This window comes from Heterostelium album (assembly GCF_000004825.1).
Source record: "Heterostelium album PN500 unplaced genomic scaffold PPL_scaffold2, whole genome shotgun sequence".
Taxonomy (NCBI): domain Eukaryota; phylum Evosea; class Eumycetozoa; order Acytosteliales; family Acytosteliaceae; genus Heterostelium; species Heterostelium album.
In genome coordinates this window covers 794521-810801 of record NW_008805064.1, presented here as the reverse complement: position 1 = coordinate 810801, position 16281 = coordinate 794521, and the positions used below count along the sequence as shown (strand labels likewise).

The window sequence follows — 16281 nt, the reverse complement described above, 5'->3', positions numbered from 1 at the left end:
TTTTTGAATTTTAGTTTTTTCTGTGTGGTCTGCGTCCGACGATACTCTCTGCTCAGTCTCTGACACACCACCTCTATGGATTACCTTTGACAAAACGATAGAAAGTAGTTTTCTTTTACTCTTTGGTCATAGTGAGGAATGGGTGTGTATCTACCTTATAGATAACTTTTTTTTGGATAGATAAGCATACAATAATATTAGAGTTAGTTACGAGATAGTGTTTAGAAGGAATCACAATCGATCGTCAATCAACAAACTCTATGATGATGTTATATCCTGAAAAAGTTTCAAGTTATCAATTATGTGCATTTTAATCTAACTCTCCATCATCCATCCACCAATCTACTATTACTACAAATTTTTAGGTGCCTATAAATACTTACAGGAGCTTTACAAGAAGAAGCAATCTGATGCTGTTCGTTTCCTTCTCAGAATCAGATGCTGGGAATACAGAAACTTGCCAGTCTGCCATCGTGCTGCTCATCCATCACGTCCAGACAGAGCCAGACGTTTAGGTTACAAAGCCACTCAAGGTTTCGTAGTCTACCGTATCCGTGTCCGTCGTGGAGGTAGAAAGAGACAAGTCCCAGGTGGTCGTACTGGTGGTAAGCCAAAGACCCATGGTGTCAACGAATTGAAGCCATCAAGAAATTTGAGAAGTGTTGCTGAAGAGCGTGTCGGTCGTCGTTGTCCAAACTTGCGTGTTCTCAACTCATACTGGGTCAACCAAGACTCCACCTACAAGTACTACGAAGTCATCTTGGTCGATCACTCTCACCAAGCTGTCCGTAACGACGCTCGTTACAACTGGATCTGCAACCCAGTTCACAAGCACCGTGAACTCCGTGGTCTCACCGGAGCTGGTGTCACTGCTAGAGGTCTCAGAAACAAGGGTCCACGTACCTCTGGAAAGGCTAGACCATCTCGTCGTGCCAACTATAAGAGAAGAAACACCCGTGTCTTCAAGCGTATTAGATAAACCCAATACTGAAGTATTTCCAAATAAATACACCATTCCTAAATCAAATAATGTTTATTACAAAAATTATTTATTTATTATTGCAAAATTTATTTAGTTATTACCTAAATTATTTATTATTATTTCTTAAATTTATTATATTTAAATCTCTTGTTAATCTGGATTATCAGTTGGGTTTGTTAGTTAAAATCAACTTCAATTCTTTGATTTCATTTATCTGTAAAGATGTTGCCATGCTGAAAAATTATACTTTATATTTATTGAAAAATTTATTTATTTATTTAAATTATTTATTATTTAAAGATTTAAATGTGATCCTCTACCAAATGTAATACTAGTTGAAGATATTAATACAGGTAAGATTTGAATTAAATAGAAAAAAAAACTTATTTAAAAAAATACAAATAAAAAATTAATTATTATGACCATTTAAAAAAAAAAAAAAAAAGAGATGAATTTGTAGTTATCAAAAAATGTTTGTTTGAAGTTGTTGATATAGTTCAAATCAATCTACCCACTATTGTCAATTTCCTCAACTCAAAGTGTCTGTTTGTAAACTATGATAATATCAAATATATATTGGTCGCTGGAAATGATCTTGAAGTTCTAAAGTGTATAGATCTATTCAATGAAATTCAGAGTGCAATCGATAGGATTCCAGATTGGAAAAGATCTGAGAATAATTTACCATCAACCAATAGTAATCAGCTTGTAGTTAAAACAGAGACAGAATCGGGAGTTGGTAAGGTATCTGCCAAGGTGGTATCTAGAGATACTACTAGATCATCAGTAACTTATAGATCTGGAATCAACCGTAGCAATATTGGACTGGGCCACTGTATCAACCCTACTCTCTCAGTTGATAGATATCATGGTCGTGTTGTTGGTCCCAAACGTCGTGTCAGTTCATCTGCTGGTAAAGATACATTGGCAAATACAAAGAATTCAACAGATAACAATCCAAATTCTATCGTCAATCAACTCAAGAAGGAGGAGAACAGATACTTCTTTGAAGTAAGCATTCGAAAGCCATCAACTATTTCGATGGAACCCAAGGTAAAACCAACAACCAACACTATCGTTACTACCACCGCCACCACCACCACCACCACTGCCAACTCAGAGGATACAATAGAGATTGACAACAATTCTCATATACACCCCAATTTACTATCACATCCCAATTTACAAGTACATGAAACTATGAAAAAGCATCGAGATACCGCTCCAACATTCACAGATCACTCTCAGATCAATGATCTACATCTATTAGCTATATTCAACTATCTTTACCTGTTTCCTCTGTGCTTCCCCTCCATCCCACATGAATGTGGCATTCAATACATCTTGTGCAAGTTTGTGTTTGATATGTGTCATGTCGAGAATAACCATTTGGTATTACCAGCAAAAGAACAAGTCGACGAATTTCTTGAACAGTTTGGCTGGTTGGATGAAAAGTTTATCAAGTTTATTCGATTTCTCATACTTGTACAGGTACCAAATAATCCAGACAATGGTCATTACATTCAAACTGGTATCAATTATCTCTTCTCCAAATTAACATCCAAATCAGAAATGATGGTACTGGTATACTTTAGAACAAAACATGATCCTATTCCATCTTATATGGATATTCCATACCAGTTCTTTGAACCATCGAATCATGTTAATCTGATATCCATTCTTGATATAAGAGATGGTACTCTTGCTTCCAAAAGAGGATGTTTCATATTGGCATTCAACAAAGTTATAAATTTAGGTAATTATTAAGAAGCAATCATCTATTTAATACAAAAGCAATTTATCTAACCAATATTCTAGATTATTATAATAAAACTAGGAGATTCCAGTATATCGGTTTAAATAAGGTTGTTTATCTCAATATTACAAATGGTATGCCAAAAAAGGGTAACGAAAATATATATAGTAAGAATAGAATGTCCACCCAAAGACAATTAAATTCTACTGTCATCAATGCTCTTGTATTTCTTAGACAATCAGAAACTGAAAAGCTCGTTAAATCTGGTAAATCTGGAAAGAAGCAGCTGAATACCAAGTCAACCAACGATGTGCTCAATGCAGATACCATTCGAAAGATGTTTGCCGAGAGTGACAGTCATAACATATACTATCTCCTACGCGAGTCTTCACTAAGTGGAAAACACACAAGTATCGAATTGTTGGACCAGTTTACAGGTTTGATGGCGGTGCACATGAAGTTGACAACAAATAACAAGAAGAGCTTGTTTCCAACCTCAAACTTGGATGTCAATTCATACAAGTTGAGATTCATTATGGAAGTAGTCAGTACATTCTGGTATCCAGTGAAGTTTAGAGAGCAAATGATCAAGTTTAAAGAGGCCCTCGACTTTCGCGATATTGTTATTGTCTTTGGTTTGGACCGGATTTCAAGACACTCCAAGGAAATTCTCGAAATGTTTGACCACTTTACAAATAATAGTGTTATTCTCTTTGTTGCACATATTCATACACCAATGATTCCATCTGGCTCATATCTCATTGACTTTGGATTGAAATTGGTATTCAAGTTTGAATCAACCGATTCTTCCTTTGGTTACACGAGGGTTGATATCTCTTTCGGAGATCTCTACGAGGAGGTCAAGAAGATTGGAGAGGTTTACTTTCAATTGTCAAGTGAGCATGGTGTTTATGCCAAGCGTCATTTCGTTACCAAACATTTCATTGAGAATGTATATACAGATCCCGACTTTAAAAACATCTTTAAAAGGTTGAATGGTTCAATTGAGAATGTTGTTTGCTTCTCTCGTGTATCAGCGACATCTCGCTCTTGTGGTACCTCTGTCAATGACCAAATATTGATTGGCAAACTCTTTGCACCCAATCCAAAGTGTGCTAGTGTATCCCACTTTCAAGAAGCCAATCCATTAATGGATTTGGGTGGAAAGAAATTGGATTCAAAGACATTGGAGGTACCATTGAATGAAGATCCAGAAGAGAGTGAATATCAAAATAATGAGAAGATTCCAATAGACTTGATTGAAAAGAAAGATGGTATGTTATAGTAATTTAAAATATTAATTAAACAAAGAATATATATTAATAATATAATAATTTCTAGATAATGAAATTCTCTTTGTTAATGCATTAATAACAAATGCTAAAAAGTTTCTTATCCATGGTCCAGAGCCAAAGGATCGTGATAGAGACGAAGAAGATGAATTTGTTGACATTGTTCAGACTAATTCCAGAGTGTCAGAGTTATTGGAGAAGTACAGAATTGATACAACTCTACTCAAACCATGGATGATGGTATTCACAGGTATTGATCGTATTTCGCGAGTTGGCAGCGTCTCTCAAATGTTTACTTGTCGGTCTATTCCCACCTCCTGCCTATCTTGAAGATGTTAAAGCAGACTTTGCAGGAGCTCTCCTTCAGGCTCTGATCCAGATCAGAACGCATATGGGTTATGAAGTAAATGAAGCAATGTCAGCGGCAATGGAGGACGAAAATATACTACTATTTATAATATACATGGCATATCTTGATGGAGTATTCAAAAGCAAGTTTGATAAAATCAATGAACACATCAAACGATCTGACAGTTACGTTCCATTCGGTCCTACCTTGTGGTTTCCATTCATAGTTAATTATTCAACATACCGATTTCTCTATGATGCTTTGGTGAAAGCTAGGCAATTTAGAGAGTATATGAGATTCATTATGTCCAGATACAAGGTCGATCAAACAATTCTTGTTGCTATTGAAAATTCTAAAAAAGATATTGGATCGAAGTTGGCGGCAGATAATAATGATAATGATAATAGTAATAGCGATAAAAATAATAATATTAGCAACAACAACAACAACAACAATAATAATAACAATAACAATAACAATAACAACAACAACAACAACAACAACAACAACAACAACAACAACAACAACAACACCAGCAATAATAATAATATCGATGATGAAGAATATATAGATATCGGTTATTCAGATATGGAATTTGTAACATGGCCTAAGACAACCACCACCACTACCAACAGACAGAACAACAACAACAATGATAATAATAGCAGTAATATCAACAACATTAATAATAGTGATGACGATGAGAACAACAACAACAATAATAATAGTCAGGAATCTTCATCAACAACTACTAGCATCAATTATAATAGAAAAAGAAAAGCAAAAATAGTTAAAGATATTGTCAAACAAAAGCCAGAGTTTAAGGATTTATATTACGGCTGGGCTGATAAATCCAATGTGGATATTGTAATCGGAGAGGCTGCCAGAATTCTGGGATTCAATGATCAACGTGGGATCCTGGATGATGCTTGTTTCATACTCCTAAGAGATTTCCATAACCAGACTATTAATACCAGATGTGATACAACAATCACTTATGAAAATAGATTATTGGTTGAAAAGTAAGTCATCCTACTTTCTCTCCTCTTTATATAAAACTATATATTAATCTTAATATTCTAATTGTTAATTCGAACAATTAGAATCAAACAACTCCACAGTGTCGAAATGTTTAAAATCGATAATGATTATTGTGAAGATAACTTTAATAAAGACGATGCTGAGATTCACTGTGGACAACTAGAGATCAACCAAACAAAGTATTGTTCAGTATGTAATGAAGCTGTGGTCTACCTAAAGAATGATGTCAAGCTGGAAACTTATTACTGCTCAAGTGTCTGTGCTCTGCAAGCTGGAGTTACAAAGAATGAACAATCAAGACTATTCAAGAAACGATGTCAGCACTATTCACCCAAAAAAGTTCAATGTGAGCAATATTCTCTTGTTTATCTCAGAACTGGTGTATATTGTCTATTTCACCTGAGATATCATAGAAGATTAAAAGAGCAATATAAGATGAGATATAAATAACTTCTTTAATATTAATTAATTAAATCCTTCAAATAGCATCAGCAAAAAGAAAGATGTGACATTGAAAGTCTATTGCTCGAGTATCTGTGCTCTAGAGGATGGAGTACCCAAAGATTATTTAATTATTTATAAATAGATGAAACTAGAATTATTTAAATTAGTATTTAATAATATCAAATAAATATGAATAAATGCCAAAATATTGAACACCAAAATATAAATTGACAATTAATTCACTATTTATATTCATACAATATTAAATTTACATTATCATACAGGCCAAGAGAAATATGCAATAAAACATTAACTTTGTTGTATATAGTTATTATTAAATAATAGGATATAATAGATCTTACAATAGCTGAGTGTTGATGAACAACAGTATAAAGAGGTGGAACGTAGTTGCAAGGATATATTCCAATTAGATTTAAACTTATGCTTCATTTCAACAGTAACCGCTTGGGAGAGAGAGAGTCACAAATCACATACAATTATGTGAAAGAGCCACTGTTGTTAATATATTTGGGGAGATGTCATTCGTCTGATAGTTGTTACTTACTTTGATGGTACAATGTCTGACGTAAGTGAGTGTGTGTTGTACTGTTAGTGTGTGAAGTGTGTTGAGTTTTAACATACCTATAAAAAAAAAAAAAAAAAAAAAAAAAAAATATTTCTACCGCATGCGCCAGATAGTTATCAATAAAAGTTACTCCCTTCCGGGAATGAACCCGGCCTTTCGCGTGCAGGCGGAAATTCTTCACACTAGACCAAAGGGAGATTAGAGGAAGAAAAAATTAAAATTGAATTAATATACACCTGAACTTCACATCGACTTTCCTCGCTAGTCAATAAACGAAAAACAATAAAATACATTTGAGTGTGTTCTTCAAAAATGTTAATAATGTACTCATATGAATACTTTATAAAAATTTAAATAACAATAATGACTCCAACTTCAACCACTGGTCGAGGTCAGTTGTGCAACACTGTCGCCGTCTCGTTCATGAAGATCGCCAACGATATCCGTTTGCTCGGATCCGGTCCAAGTTGTGGATTGGGTGAGTTGTTACTCCCAGAGAACGAGCTAGGTAGCTCCATCATGTCAGGTAAGGTCAACCCAACTCAATTCGAATAAGATACCTAAATGAAAAGTTAAATATATCATTATAACAAACAAAGAAGAAAATATAATATGAGCAATTTGACAAATCAAGTTTTTGAGGGAAGACCAATAAAAATAAAAACAGATTGTTAACCATTTTTTAAAAAATTTTTAGGGTGCTGATGATTTGACAGATTATGATCTTTTGTTATACTTTAGAAATAAATGGAATGACTGGAAGTTCTCCGCAAAAGTATTAAAGAATTAGTTAGAGCCAGTTGTATGTATCATTATATAAATAAACATTTGATGGATAATAAAAAAACTCAAGGGGGACCTGAGGATTAGTTCTGCACAATCTTTGGCAACAATTCATTCAATAGATGCTTTGAACTATCAAAGGCGGGCATTTATTTCATTTTTTACTGATATTCAAATAATTTAATTTAATTTTAATCCATTTTCTTTAAATCATTAATTAATTTCTGCTATAAAAAGAGGGATCTAGTCATTTTGGATCATTTTTAAACTTAGCCCAGTTCAAAACAAGTGATATAGCACATGGAATTTTTCCACCAAAAAAGTTTAAGTTTTTTGTTTTTTTCAAACAAACTTTTATATGTTAAAATAGGAATGGTCAGATATATTAGTAGAGAGTAAAGAAAATGAATAGAGAATTAATTCAGATTTAATTTAAATGTAGAAATATTTTCTGATCAATCGAATTTTAATCAGATGTTAGAATTTATTTCTAATTCTATGAACAACTCTGAATTATACAGTAAACTTAAGATTGTTCTTCTAGATATTCTAAACAATACGCCTTCAAAACCTACAATTAGAATTTCAACTGAATCAAACAACTCACTTCTTAAATTATTTTTCAAAGACTTGATTTTCGACTGGCAATTGGACTTCCTCCATCTTTACCCTTTTTTTACTATTGGTTCACTATCATTATTCTTTATCTTTCTTTTGCTTAATACTGAAATATCTTTCTTATTTAATTATTTCATTTTTGTGATAAATCATATCACTTGCTTCTAACCAAGCTCTCGTTTCATACACAACTACTAAATTGTTTTACTTTTCTATTATTTATTAATTATTCTGCTTCCTATTATAAAGACTTGATTCTTTTTTAAAAATGGACTAATATAGAATTCAATTCTCTGATATAGATCATGCACCTCAATGGTATCACACTGGAACTTGATTTGCTCTTTGTTAAAGCACAACGCCTTATTTCAGATCGATTGTTTAAAAGTTAAAGATGCCACAGTCGTTCTTGGTTCTGTCTCACTTCCAGAGTTTGGAACTTACTTGGAATCTCAATATCCTGCTAGTATTCTTGTTTCAGAAGAGAAATAGGTTCGCAGGTCAAATTAATGGTGGTGTAAAGAAGGCAGTAAAGATAGCATAATTTTCAGATTGCATTTGAAACAAAAGTGGATAAAGCGGAACTTAAAATTGGTTTTAGTTTAATTATACCACAAAATGATGGTAGTTTTATTTGTATTCCAAGATCATAATAATTTAATAAATTGTATCTCTTCATGAATATCATCACTGAAGAGAATCTTTATCGACCGTTGTTGGAGATTGTTGTACTGTAGATTTTTGTAAAAAAGATTTCTCACTTTTTTTTTTTCAAATAAATGATCAACTAAAACATTTTCAACGATTTATTTACAATGTAGAAGTTAAAATTTCCTCAATAGTTGGAGGACCTAACCATTGATAGTATTGCTTTGAACCAGTCTTTGGAACTTTTCCAATAATACCAAGACTGTCCAAAATATTTGCTATATCGTAGAGTCTTTTACATTTGGCTGGCATAGATTCCAAGTTATAGATTTCTTTGGCATCAGCGATGGAAACTTGGTGTCTTGAGAAAAACAATTTAATAAATAGGTGACAGAGATTAGAAATCGATTTGATAGAAGGCTCGGATGTTTCACTTGAAGCATCTGATGTTGAAAAACCATTGGTACTGTGATTCAATTCCGCTGAACTGTTCACATAGATTGAGATAATATTTGGACGAATATGTTGAAGACCATTCCAGAAGAATGTATCTCTTTCTTCTTTGGTAACGACACCAAGGCATTCCATGACGTTCAAAATTTCATAGAATCTACGTTTATTGACTTTTAATTTTGTTTTGAGTGTCTCGAGATCCATCTTCATTCTACTGCAATCTCTAAATTCATCCAACAGAATATCACATATCTTTTTCAATGATTTTTCACTTCTCTTTACTGGACCGGCACCATTAGAGGTGGTGAGAGAAGCTGATATTCTTGGTGATGGGATACTCTGAGCGATTGGTGTTCTTGCAACTCTTAAAGTGGAAGTGGGTGAGGTGTTGGTTGAAGATGGGGTTGAATTTGTTTGTTTTGGTTGTAAATTGAAATTATTATAATTGATATTGTTGGCGTTGTTATTGTAATTGTGGTTGTAGTTGTTATTATAAAAAATTGGATTGGGGTTTGAAGTTGATGTTGTGGTTGTGGTGGTAGTGGTTGATGTTGATGGTAATGGGGATGATGCTATAGAGATTGGGAATTCAATTGATTGTAGAGATGATATCACTTTGACTTCATTCAGCTTCCATTCTACTGAGCTTGTTTCAAAATCAGACATTGGATCCGATGATTCATCGGAGGAGTAATCACAAGAGTACATTGATTGAGTGTTTGTTTGCATACACTCCAACTCGTCTTGTAATAAAAGTCTTTCCATTCTAATAGAGTCCATATTCTCCACTGAATGGAGATCATCCATCATCATATCATGTTGGATATCAAATGGTAATATTTGATCAGGAAAAACAGTGTTTTGTTCGATTGGATTGGTATTACCCAACAATGATTCAAACATATTATTTATAGAGGTTTGTTTTAAGAAATTTAAATGATTAAACAAATCTTCATAATGATTATCATTATTTTCATTGTTATTATTATATTGTTGTTCCATTATTAAAAATAAATAAATAAATAAATATTTATAATATTAACTTTTTACTTTAATATTATTTTCGTTGATTTAAATAAATAAATAAATAAATAAATAATTATATGATTAAATAAATAATATGATTAAAGTTATTAGTTTTTAGTTAAAAGTTATTAGTTATTAGGTTATTATAAAGTTTGTTTATTATTAAGTTGTTTATTATTAATTAATAAATTAAAACTATAATTATAGTTATTATTGCTATTGCTATTATTTGTTATTATTTGATTATACATTTCTGGATAAGATAGAATGATTTAATTTATAGTTGATGGTCAAACACATTCAAATCAATCGACAGACATTTTCAATAATTGTAAATACGAACCCACTAATTAAATGTGGGTATCAATATATGCAAACTTTACATCGAGGAGGACATCGGTGTGTTGTAATGCAATTAATATTAATGATCAAAACTCGCTGTGTGATATCTAGATCTGTGCTAATAACCAAAAGGTAACAAAAGTCCAACAAAGGAAAAATTAATACCATCTGAATGAATTGACACACAATGAAAAGATTTGTGTTCAACACAGGTGAGATCATTTAAAAAAAAATGAACCCTTATCGTAAAAAAAATTGTCGATTCACATGAATGTTTGATGTTTGCACCGATTTTTGTGTTTATCAAAGTGAATGATAAACACAAAAAATTTCAACTGATGTTTGATCATTTTTTAAAAAGCAAAATTTTAAAATCAATTTTTTAAAATTTTTTTATTTTATATTATTTTTTGTTGTGGTGATGGAGGTAGTGTGTGAGATTGTTAACAACATAAAATGGTTCTGTGGAGTGTTGTGTTTAATGACATGGCATAGATTTGTTATTGTTGTTGATTGTTGCTCTTTGATGTTAGAGAGATCAGGGTGTGTGAGTACAAGTCCACTACTACTTCCCCATGATCAATCAACACTGTCACTTCACTTACCCTTTATCTTTGTAATGCAAATATTGATCAATCACAATCATCATCCAATTCAATGGTAATAAAATTTAACACACCATTTTAAAACAATATTGTTATTAATAAATTTTCAAATAAAACATATAATATTTAAAATTAAATTGGTAGACCACCTTCCAAAGTAAAATTATATAAAACACTATTATGTTTTTCTACCTTTTTTATATAAATAATGTTTATTCAGTAATAAACAGACACACATTTAAGTTTAAGGTTTAAAGTGTGTGTTTTTTAAGTTTTATTTATATGTGTTTGCTTGTGTTTGTTGTAATCACAACAGGATAGTGTATAGTATATCAATGTGGTTTAAATATTTATATCTATCTTTATGATTTCTATTTATATATTTTAATTTAACTATCTATGTATCAATCTATCATATAAACATAAAACACATTAAAAATTATATTGCAAAAAAAAACATTAAAGTTATATATCTATTCTTTATTATTATTATTATTATTTAAAAATAATTAATTAAAATAAATATTGTGAAATTTATAAATATTATTATTATTATTATTATTATTTAATATTATTATCTCGGGGATTGTGAACCAAACGGTGTACTTGGAGTAAGAGGTGTTGATAATGGTGATGGTGATATCACTGAAGACATATTAACGACTATCCATATGGCAGTAGCTTCTGCTCTAACTGAACCGTTTTGATCTTTGATGACTGAAGTTACATAGATCTTTTTGCCTTCTCTTCTCTCTATTTTGGTCTCTATTAATGATACAGATAATAATGGTACAAACTTTTTATAATTTACAGATAGATTTGCTGTTACTGCATATTTCTTTTGTTTAAATTGATTATTACTATTATTATTATTACTATCTATCTTTAAAATATTATTATTATTATTATTATTATTATTATTATTATTATTATTATTATTTTCTTCTTCTTGGTTTTGTTGTTGTTCTTGACTTTCTTCAACATCATCATCATAACTATTATTATAATAATAACGTATACAACATGCCATACTATCATCGAAAACACTTGCTAAAGCACCGCCATGAACACATCCTGGGGGTCCTTCACAATTGATATTCCAAAATATATAACCTATCAGCGATCGATCGCTTATGTTTAGTGAGCTGGAAAATGGGTGATTGCAGTTGTTGTCTTCTTCGGTCATCTCTATATCGGTGGTTGGAAAATGTTGGTCGTGTATGATCGAGCTATAGCCTTTCCAATAGTAGGCAGTGACAAACTTTCTATCTTGATATACATAGTTTCTGCCTTTGAATCCGGCTTGCATACGATTTGCATCAACGTCCATTCCATTTCTTGAAACCAACTGTAGATCGCGTCTCTTTCCCAACTCTATTGCCCATTGTGGCCATTCAATCATATCTTCTTCTAAAACATCATGATGATTCGGCAGACATAAATGTGGATTATTTAAATTTAAATGACTAATATTATGATCCAGTTGATTACTATTATTATTATTATTACTATTACTATTATTGTTGTTGCTATTTATGGAATTAATATTTGGTGATGATAAACCTGGTGGGGTAGTTGGTGTGGAATGTAAATAAGAATCATCAATGATTGAAGATGAATAATCTATCTGCTTGTGCTTAGAGTTTTTATGTTTACGCTTTTCTAAACTCTGTTGTTGATGTTGGTGGTTGCCAAATGTTATAAAAATAGTTTTCAATGCTTTCCAAAAAGAACTAGTCATTTTTTTTTTTGTTTCTCTATATGACTTTAATTAAACTATTAATTAATATAAATATGATTATTATTATGATTTATCAGTGAAAAAAGTGGAGGGAGGGTTATTGTGGTGTTTGACTATGGACAGTGTGGTGATTGATTTGATTTGATTTGATTTCACTATGTCAAGTGAAATTTCTCGAAATTGTATTAATAATTTCGATAGATGCTGATTATTTTGTTGTGTAGGTGTGTGTGTCTCTGAGAGTGATGTATGAGAATCTGCAAGTATTTTACTTTTGAATCTATAATTTTATTAAATAAAATGTTAGAAAAATATTATGTTATTATTATTATTATTATTAATGATGATGATGTTTATGATGATGATGTTTATGATAATAAAAAATCATAAACATAATACATAGAATGCAATACAATTTATAAATTGTTCAAAAATATTATTGATTAATTTAATTATGGAAATAAAATTAAATACAACAATCTAGTTTGGTGATGTTTGATGATATAATTTACAGTGCCAAGCAATTCCCAGTACTCAAGTCTGCTACTGTATATGGTTATAGGTTGGTATTGTATATGAGGTTTTCAGTGGTGATGGTGTAATATATATATATATATAAGTGTGAGTGTGTGGTGTGTGTGAGTGTGTGTTAACTTGTGGTGGTGTGTCGTTTGTGTTGCCAATTAAAAAAATATTGAAAATAATAAAAACGATAGTTGATAATGTATACATTACTATCTAATATGGTATGTATTTTGTTTTTTTTTTTTTGTTGTTTGTTGTTGTTGTTTGTTGTTTGTTGTTGTTATTTGTTTTCGTTTGTGAAATAATAATGATATTAATTATTGTGTTTATTTATCGTTTCAATTTCAATGATTCTTTTATTTACTTATATGGAAAAGTTATGTCCAGTGTCGTTAATGAATTATGTACAAATATGGTTGGAATCGACAAGTATTTTTAATAATAAAGATGTATGAATATTAAAAACAGAAGATTGATAGATAAGATAGTAAAGTAATAAACATTTTTATGTTGATGATGATATGGTTTGTTAAAAATAATATTATTATATCTTCATCGGATCTATCTTTCATTTTAGATTTTATCTTTCTGATTGATAAAAGACGTGAAATCTTTTTATTTTACATTCATTCGTCTATAGGGATCTATTTATATCAGTACCATTATACTAAAATTGAATTACTGTTATCTACAAGCTTGTATGTTTATGATGTGATATCTTATTATGTTATGTTATTGTATAATTGGATTATTGGCAGTGTTCTTGCGCTTTAAACGAACGAATTAACTTTACTTGTATAATAAATAGGTTTAATTCTATAAAGTTGATATTATTGAATCTTCATTGATTACAAATAAATAAATAATAGATCATGAATACTATTTGTTATTACAATTAATTACTATTTTTATTATTATTATTATTTTAATTATTTATTTAAAAAAAAAAGAGTTGGTTGTAAATTTGTGTGTTGTGCGTAGAAGGTATTCTTTATCTCTATAGTATGATATAGAGTAAGTTGCGTATGAAAAATAAAATGAATCACCTCATAAAAGTGTTGTTTTACAATTAAATTAAAAAAAAAAAAAAACAATTCAATTTCCCATTTTCTTTTTTTAATTTTAATTTTAATAGTGATCAAAGTGTGTGAATGGTCTAAGAAATCAAAGTGCAAAAAAGAAATCAAATACAGTTCCCACACCGACGGAATTTGAAAAAAAACCAATCATGAACTGTTAATGATGCAAACAACAATAATTTTTATATTTTTTCATTTTTCTTTCAAAGTACTTTAGGTGTACTCAATCTCATTAAAAAAAACAACCTTCAATTTAAAAAGGAATTACCCCATTTAGATACCCCACAAGAACCTAAATTTAATAACAGTTTATTTTCTATCAAATTTGTGTAAAGTGATTTTTACCAATCTTTGAATGTCAATGATCAAAAATTCAAGAACATAGTGTTAAAAAAGAAAAAAATTAAAGTTAAAGCACCAAATTTAAGATTTTTATCTATTTTTATTGCTTGATTTTTGTTTGATAATTTGTTATGTTACACCTTCCCATGTCAATGTTAAATAGTCAATTTTATAATTTTGTTTATGATTAGTATCTGATGTTTGTTGATTAGGTTGTTGTTGTTGTTGGTTGTCATTTGGTATTGCAGTAGCCAGTAGAGTTGTTTTGTTGACACTGACTGCCAATCTTGCCATGGTGGTGAGTTCATGTGATGACATTGCATGGGTATGCGAGCGTACTATTACGATCAGTTCCGAATGATGCAAGAGTGGATCGCCTGGGTATGCTAAAAACGACCCACCAAACTTGCTGCCATTCGTAAGATAGTAGCCACGCTTCCACAAGTCTTCAAACACATAATATCGCAGTAATTCAATCTCTGACATCTGCTGCAACAATGCACCGAATGTCACAACAGAACCCTCTGATCTTCTCGACCTCCAACTCATATACACTCCATAATCTATAATCGATGCTTTCTTTTCACTTTTATCACTATCGTTATAATTATTATTAGTATCACCACCACCCACACTTTCACCTATATTTTGAATTTGCAAAAGTTGTTGTTGTTCTTGTAGTTGTTGTTCATCTTTAGAATATCTTAACACTTCTTGTATTGAATTCAATAATTTTATATGTGTCAATCCTTCTAGATTTTGATTTTGTGGTTGATTCTTATTTTTTGACTCTGTTTGTTTTTGTTGTTGTTGTTGTTGTTGTTGTTTATCTTGGTTATTATCATTATTTACATCTATTTCCATATCATTATTATTGATATTACTATCATTTTTACTAATATTACTATTATTATTGTTATTATTATTATTATTATTATTATTATTGTTATTATTGTTAAGTTTAGCTTGTTTCTCTTGTTGTTTCTCTAATTTCTTTTGTTTTTTTTGTTGCTTTTTAATGTTACTTTCACTGTTCTCGTTGTTTGTATCTTTGAATTGTTGATCTTTTTGTCGTTTCTTTGCAATTATTTGATCGATTTGTCTTTTTGAATCTAAGTTTCTTGTTTCGTTTAGTTTTATTATTTCCTCTGGAAGTGGAATTGCAAGTTTATCTTCATCAATGAGTCTAAGCCATCGCTGTCCAACACCCAATGCAACCTCTTCTACCGACAGCAACAGAGGAATCGTTCCACCCAAAGTATGAGTATTCACTACCAATCCAATTAAACACCCAACCAACCTATATTTATTTCTCAATAGATATGCATCTATAATAACCACAACAATAAACAATCAAAAAAAAAAAAAAACAATAATATTATTAAAAATCATTTACAATTAAAAAAAACTAGTAGTAAAATTCTAAAGTCAATCATACCAGATGAATCCCAAACAAAATGATATTTTCGATTGATTCTATATACATTTATAACTGTATCACCATTATCATCATCATTACTATTTTCTTGATTACTATTATTATTATTATTATTAACTTTTTGATTGTTATTGTCGTCAGTTATTTTTATGTTCATTTGTCACCAATTATGAATTTCAATGAGAATTCACAAAAATTCCTATTGATGATTCTTTTAATTCTTAATTTTGA

The 16281-nt window shown here is 30.5% G+C and overlaps 6 protein-coding genes across 6 annotated transcripts; 3 read left to right on the top strand and 3 right to left on the bottom strand.

Annotated features, from left to right (window-relative positions):
- Window positions 1-138: 138 nt before the first annotated feature.
- Window positions 139-6242, top strand: PPL_01637 (eL15 family ribosomal protein; the record flags this gene model as incomplete). Its single annotated transcript, XM_020572643.1, has 11 exons — window positions 139-146; window positions 202-268; window positions 386-968; window positions 1283-1307; window positions 1429-2738; window positions 2777-4012; window positions 4080-4270; window positions 4302-5401; window positions 5483-5801; window positions 6007-6030; window positions 6210-6242. 11 exons carry the CDS (start codon window positions 139-141, stop codon window positions 6240-6242), a joined length of 4896 nt encoding a protein of 1631 aa, XP_020436760.1.
- Window positions 6243-6813: 571 nt separating this feature from the next.
- PPL_01636 (uncharacterized protein) lies at window positions 6814-7005 on the top strand (the record flags this gene model as incomplete). Its single annotated transcript, XM_020572642.1, has 1 exon — window positions 6814-7005. One exon carries the CDS (start codon window positions 6814-6816, stop codon window positions 7003-7005), a length of 192 nt encoding a protein of 63 aa, XP_020436759.1.
- Window positions 7006-7062: 57 nt separating this feature from the next.
- On the top strand, window positions 7063-8343 carry PPL_01635 (uncharacterized protein; the record flags this gene model as incomplete). Its single annotated transcript, XM_020572641.1, has 3 exons — window positions 7063-7083; window positions 7148-7225; window positions 8224-8343. The coding sequence occupies 3 exons, from the start codon at window positions 7063-7065 to the stop codon at window positions 8341-8343; spliced, it is 219 nt and encodes a 72-aa protein (XP_020436758.1).
- Window positions 8344-8661: 318 nt separating this feature from the next.
- On the bottom strand, window positions 8662-9954 carry PPL_01634 (E2F family transcription factor; the record flags this gene model as incomplete). The annotated part of the gene is made up of 1 exon (XM_020572640.1): window positions 8662-9954. One exon carries the CDS (start codon window positions 9952-9954, stop codon window positions 8662-8664), a length of 1293 nt encoding a protein of 430 aa, XP_020436757.1.
- Window positions 9955-11499: 1545 nt separating this feature from the next.
- On the bottom strand, window positions 11500-12666 carry PPL_01633 (uncharacterized protein; the record flags this gene model as incomplete). Its single annotated transcript, XM_020572639.1, has 1 exon — window positions 11500-12666. The coding sequence occupies one exon, from the start codon at window positions 12664-12666 to the stop codon at window positions 11500-11502; it is 1167 nt and encodes a 388-aa protein (XP_020436756.1).
- Window positions 12667-14741: 2075 nt separating this feature from the next.
- On the bottom strand, window positions 14742-16207 carry PPL_01632 (tRNA-intron endonuclease family protein; the record flags this gene model as incomplete). Its single annotated transcript, XM_020572638.1, has 3 exons — window positions 14742-15021; window positions 15166-15835; window positions 16051-16207. 3 exons carry the CDS (start codon window positions 16205-16207, stop codon window positions 14742-14744), a joined length of 1107 nt encoding a protein of 368 aa, XP_020436755.1.
- Between the last annotated feature and the right edge of the window lie 74 nt (window positions 16208-16281).